Here is a 6,061-nt window from a genome sequence, read left to right as displayed (position 1 = left end):
TTGCAGATACGAACTATAATCCTAGGGTAGAGTTGAAAGTTTGCAATGCAAAAATCACGAACTGCTGAGATTTTTTTTATGCCTGCAATGGATTCTAGTAAGGAAAAGAAATCAACATCGAAAGCGAGGCATAGCAATTCACGTTTGGATGCATGCTCATTATTAGCTCTCTACAGCAGGCCAGGCAGAACCGTGGCGATGTCATAAGCTAGAAAGCATTGCTAATGCAGTAGAACACTAGCTACAAGTGGCTGCCTCAGCAGAGAGCGAGGCTGCTGCGTATGCCTTGTAAAAAGGCAGTAATAAGAGGTGTGTGATTCACGTAGAAAATACTGAATTGCGACAAGCAGCATGAAGATTACATACTATTATGTGAAGGAACATTAGAGCAGCAAAATGATTTTGAGGAAATGTCTCAGCACCAGCTTGTTAGCAAGAGATAAAATAGCTTTTCAGAGATTTGCACAAAGATGGAGAGAGAAGGGGAGAGACTGCCAAAGGAAGACTCTGAGCAATCTGTGGGCAGAGGCTCTTCCACCACCAGTAAAGGTGTGAAGAGGCAGAAGGGAGATCAGCATCAACGAGAAGGGAGAGAGATGCACTGTGTGGGGATCGATGCACCTCAAATTGCCTCCAAAATGGAGACTTTGGCACAGGCTGATACTCCATTTTATTCGTTCTAAGACAGTGAAAACAAAACCAAATCTATTTTGTTTTCTTATCCGCCCTTGTACAGATAGTTATTTTTATCTGTCTTCATACCACACTGACTCTGTTCAGTCTGCGTTCAGCCTCTCTTGCTGTTTTCCTAGACAAACTGTTCAGTCATTCAGGAATTGATTTAGTGATCTCAATTGCAACACTCAGTGAAGAAGAAAACAAGTTTGCAGGCTGAACGTCATCTCTCCGGCAGGTCTTCACCTGGGGAAAGGCATTTGTCTGGGATTTTTTTTTTCCCTGTAGAACAGAGAACGATAATAATGTTAAATGCTTAAGCAGAAGCAACTGATATGGCAGCAGAGACAGCTTCTCTCTTTATAAAAAGAGCTCTTTCTTCTCCAGGTGTACATGAATAGATGCAGGAATGTTGTAAAGATTTCATCATTTATATAGATACACATATACACACACGTACATTGTAGATGCAGTACAGATAAAAGACAGACAGAGAATAAGTACAATATATATAGTATCACAGAGAGTTGCGTATATTTCAAAAGACTACCCACCCACCTATCTTCTGACCTATTTTGAGGGACGAGGACTAACCCAGAAGAATCGCCGTGCCCAGAGCACAACAGCGGCTTCTCCGAGAACGGAGACCTGGCTTTGCAGCGCGATTTCTACCTACAGCCGCACCACTTATTTGCTATTGACACAAACAAACAAAAAATAATCGTTTCGGGAAGCTGGAAAGGGGTAAATCGATGCAGCGTTTGCCCTGCCTCAGAAGAGCTGCTGTACCCCTGACCTCGCCGACACGCGTCTCCTCAGGCACCTGAGGGAGGCGTTAGCGCAGGAACGGGACCGGCTCAAGCCGCCGCCCTCCCGCCTCCCCGCCCGGGCCCTCACCGGTTGCGGGGCCCGCGGGGCCGGGGCCGGGGCCGGGGCCGGGGCCGGGCGGCTTCCCCGCAGCGCCGCCCCGCGGGAGGAGACAGGCGCCGGTTCCGCTCCGCTCCCTCAGACGGAGGCGGCGGCGCGGGCAGGGCGGGGCGGGGCGAGGCGGGGCGGCCCGATCACCTCAGCGGGAGCGGCCGCGGGGGACGCGCTCGCCGCCGCAGGTGCCTCCTGCCTGCAAATCCCGGCGTAGCCCCCCGAGGGCGGCCGGGCTCCCGGGCTCCCTCCGCCGCGGGGAGCCGGCGGGCGCGGCGGCGGCCGAGGCTCCACCACCACCACCTGTGGCGGCGGGATGGCGGAGCTCGACATCAGCCCGGCGGCCGTGCTGGGCTTCCTGCGGGAGCGCGGCGGGTGGGTGCGCAACTCGGAGCTGGTGAGCGCCTTCCGGCCGCTGCTGGAGGGCGACGGGGACGCGGCGGGGCGGGCGGAGCGGCGGGCGCGGTTCAAGGCGGCGGTGAACGCCGTGGCGGTGGTGAAGCAACGCGACGGCGTCAAGTTCGTCGTCCTGCAGCGGGAGCTGCGCCCCGCCCCGCCGCCGGGGGACGCGCTGGCGCCGGAGGGCGATGGCGGCGACCCCGACCCCGTCCCCGCCGGGCGGCTCTCGCCGTCGCCCCCCGAGGAGCAGCCGTCGCCCCCCGAGGAGCAGCCGTCGCCGCGGGCCGTCTCCGAGCTGCGGGACCTCTTCCAGGGCGGCGGTGGCGGGGTGCCCCTGCCCGCCGGGGCGGGGGGGTCCCGGCGGGAGCAGCCCTCCAAGCCCTGCATGCTGCCGGTGCGCTGCGTGCCGCCTCCCGCCGCCGCTGCCCCGCCGCCGCCTGAGGAGCCGGGGTCCCCCTTGTCACCCCCGACGCCGGAGGAGGAGGCCGGGTCCCGCTCGCCCGGCCTGCGGCGGGGGCCCAAGAACCATCGGGCCAGCGAGGAGACGGCGGCGGTGCCGCCCCTGGAGGAGGCCGAGCACCAGTGGCTGGTGATGGCGGCCGGCGGGCAGTGGACCCAGCAGCTCCACGGGCTGCTGCTGGGTGACGCCAGCTTGGCGGCCCGGAGGGACTTCATCTCGGGCTTCACCGCCCTGCACTGGGCCGCCAAGAGCGGCAACTGTGACATGGTGACAAATATCATCAGAGCGGCCGAGAAGGGGGGAGCCCGCGTCAACGTGGATGCCAGGTCGCACAGCGGCTACACGGCACTCCACCTGGCCGCCATACACGGCCAGGAGAAGATCATCACCATGCTGGTCTACAGCTACCACGCCAAGACCGACCTGAGGGACTACAGCGGGAAGAAGCCGCACCAGTATTTAAAGGAAGGGACCTCCTCTGCGGTCAGGCGCTTGCTGGGGGACCCCAGCCTTCCCCATAACGTGGAGCCCTCCATGCCCATCAAGAAGAGCACAAAGCTTGCGGCTTCAATCTTGAGCTCCACTAGCACTTTCCTGGGGGTCATATCTGATGACATGGCTTTCTACGATCTCACCAAAGGTTTAAGGAAGCCCTCGTCCTTAAACAAGCTCCTGGCTGCCACTACGGGCCCGAGGAGGAAGCCAAAGACCAGAGGGGGCTTCCCTTCATATTCCTCCCTCTCCGAGGTAATGGAGGAGGAGGAAGAGGAGGTCGTCGTGAAACGCAGACCCGTTTCTGAGCTGTTCTTTGGCCACTAGGCTCTGCCTTCTTGGGATCAAAATTATTGAATAATATGACCAGGGTCTTGATTTTTTCTCTCGCAGAAGCAGCTTGGATTTCTTATCTCCGTGACTCTCTTTTTGGATGTTTAACTGAATCAGTGATAGAGTCTGGCTCCAAAGGCCACTGGATGAAACCCAGCTCGCAGACGCCTGTGGAAAGGGAGCTGCCCTAAATGCTGTATGTACTGTCATCCTGATGTATCGGCGGAGACCACAAACTTTATACTTAATGGTTGGAAAACTAAACCAACCTCTGTGTGTGTAGACAGGTTAAAATGCTTAAGGTATAGCCTTCTTGATCTGTGTTCCTCGGCTGGAGAGCGAAAGTAAGGTAAAGAATTGCATATTCTACACTGTGAATAGCAAGCTGGTAGCTGGCTACTTTAACGTGGCTTGTTATATAGCAGGCTTAAATTATTAGAGGAAAGATGCATAGTTTTCTATGATGTTTCTGATTATTTTGGTAACAGAAGAGGAATATTTCTATTTAAAAAGATTGTGTACTTTTTCAAAACAAAGTTTCTTGCTATCAGAAATACCAACATAACAATCTCAATCATTGCCTGAAGCATTTTATTAGATGAACAGATTTAAAAAAAACAAAAAAATAAACCCTCAGCACTCAAGTCACCGTGACCTGTCTACCTCGGTTTAAAAGCTAGGTTAGCATTTTAGATTTTTTTTTTCTCTTCCTGAAAGACTTTTTAACCAGGTGGTACTAACCACATGTCTTGACGATACTGTGAACATTTAAACTTGACTATAGCTCAATCACTTAATCTGAATAAAAACCTTGCTGATATTTGATAGTGAAAAACTGAACTGAAAAACTGCGAATCAGATCCTGCAGAGTTTCTGAGTAGCCAACTGGAAACAAAGTTAGGCTCGTATGTCTGATTCTTTTTATTTAAAACTTGGCCTTTGATTTTGACCTATTTACAATAAATACTTATAAAAATTGGGCTTTATGTTATGTTAGGTGTTTCATGATAGAATGTCTGCATGACCTCTTGAAGCAATGTTTATCTCAACAGCATGAATCGACATAAAACTAACTCTTCTTCTTCTTTTATATTATAAACATAATTGTTCTATATATAGAACTACACATAGCTCCAAAAAGCATGCTGACTGCAGGTTAAATAATACACTTGCAGTGAGATGATTATTTTTTTAATTACTATTTGGTTAAAGTAAGTGTGAAGAGGCAAAGCTAAGCACAGAAACTCTGACTCCTGGGGCCAGTCTGCTAAACCATCACGTTTTCTCTAAAAACAATTTAAAAACCTGTATAATTCAGAGGTGAGGAAGGTGGTGGCAATACTGCGCTTTCTCTGCTTTTCAGCCCTGTCACGGGTTTCGGTTTCTGTACTGAAACACTTGTTTGCATGCTTTGCCTTTCTTTCCAACTCACTGACTTCAGGAATGTTTTTTTTTTTTAGCCTTGAATTAAGCCTAGTACTTCTAATTGGCTGTAATTGGCTTCTCCCAAACGCAAGGAATGCTGTAGGACTGCGCTGAAGGTGGAGGCGCTGCCCTCTTTTACTTTAAAACATTCTCCCTGAAGTCCCTGGAGTTGGTGACATTCCTTGTCAGTGTCATCAGCGATTGCAGAGGGGTCTGATCCATCCGCTCTCGGAAGAGACTGGATTATTCTGCACCGGTCTGCTTCCGTATTGAACTAATTAAGTTGTTAAGCAAACGTTAATGATCAAGCACCTCATGACTTCTATATCTGGAGTAGGGTTTAAAAAAAATAAAATCCTATTTGCTCCGTAGCTGTTGGTGTGACCATTGACCAGTGTGGTCATTTGAAACCTTGATTTGTGCTGCATTATGTCAGCTTGCAGAGTTGTAGGGAAAAAAAAAAGTCTGCCGCTCTGTTTTAAAAAGTCTAAGTTTACTGACATTAAACTTTTTTTTTTTTTTTTCTGTATTTCCTGAAACCACAGAAGCGTGTGCGTGTGTTTGTGTTGCGTCTGAGGCACTGGCAGGACTGACGCTGCCTGGTAAAAGCGTTCTGTTTCTGTGTGAATTGGAAACACTCTCCAGTTTGACTCCATCTTATTGGGAAGTTTGTTCATTAGTTACAGATATACGCTTGATACCTATTCAGATCCCATAGCTGAATTTTTAGTGCTAATTTTGAGTAAAACCCACTTGAGTCAGAGGCAAGGTTCAAGGATGGAGTGTTTTCTGCTTAAAAAAAACAACCGACCAACCCGTAAAGCGTGGTTATGACTTCACCGTAAGGAAATAGGGAGAAGGTCTCATTGCTCCTGTATTGTTGTGTCAAAGGAAAAGCAAGAAGTCACAGCTGAGATAAGACTTCATTGCAACATGTATCATCAAGGAATTTCTGCACTACTCCTTCCTTGGAGGCATCGCAGCGATGAGCTAGTGTGATAGAGAAACACCCAGCAACAACAGAGCCCTCGTCCTTACAGCATTCCCCGGGGAGGTGCTCGGAGGCTCCGTAGGAAGGTTGCAACACAAAGGTGGGGAGCTCCCAAGGTCGGGTCCTGTGGGTGGGGTGGGCCAGGCTCTGCCAACAAGTTTGTGCGGTGACTCAGCTCATTCCTCCCCCTTGTTGAGCAGATTAAGGAAAAGATAGTATTTAGGCAGGCTGTGATGAGTATACCCGGTGCCCTACGACTTCAGGTGCAAAGAAATACTGAGAGGTATTGAGAATGCGCTGCTGTAATCTTACAAAAATATATGTTGCCTTTAGTTTGAAGTAAAACCAGTCCAACGGCCTTTCTGCAT

At 50.6% G+C, this 6,061-nt stretch overlaps 1 protein-coding gene across 1 annotated transcript; it reads left to right on the top strand.

Moving 5' to 3' along the window:
- The first annotated feature begins 1,750 nt into the window (after positions 1-1,750).
- SOWAHA (sosondowah ankyrin repeat domain family member A) lies at positions 1,751-5,445 on the top strand. Its single transcript, XM_087753961.1, has one exon. The coding sequence runs from the start codon at positions 1,910-1,912 to the stop codon at positions 3,269-3,271; it is 1,362 nt and encodes a 453-aa protein (XP_087610087.1). The 5' UTR covers positions 1,751-1,909; the 3' UTR covers positions 3,272-5,445.
- Positions 5,446-6,061: the final 616 nt, after the last annotated feature.

This window comes from Nipponia nippon, unplaced genomic scaffold (genome assembly GCF_047370975.1).
Source record: "Nipponia nippon isolate SJK-2023a ecotype South Korea unplaced genomic scaffold, ASM4737097v1 scaffold_17, whole genome shotgun sequence".
In the NCBI taxonomy this organism is placed as follows: domain Eukaryota; kingdom Metazoa; phylum Chordata; class Aves; order Pelecaniformes; family Threskiornithidae; genus Nipponia; species Nipponia nippon.
Note: the sequence above shows the minus strand (reverse complement) of the source record. Positions and strands in the feature narration are given on the sequence as shown.

What these genes read in the sequence shown, in the direction of transcription:
- SOWAHA (XM_087753961.1), top strand. Translation starts at nt 1,910, where the DNA reads ATGGCGGAGCTCGACATCAGCCCGGCGGCCGTGCTGGGCTTCCTGCGG.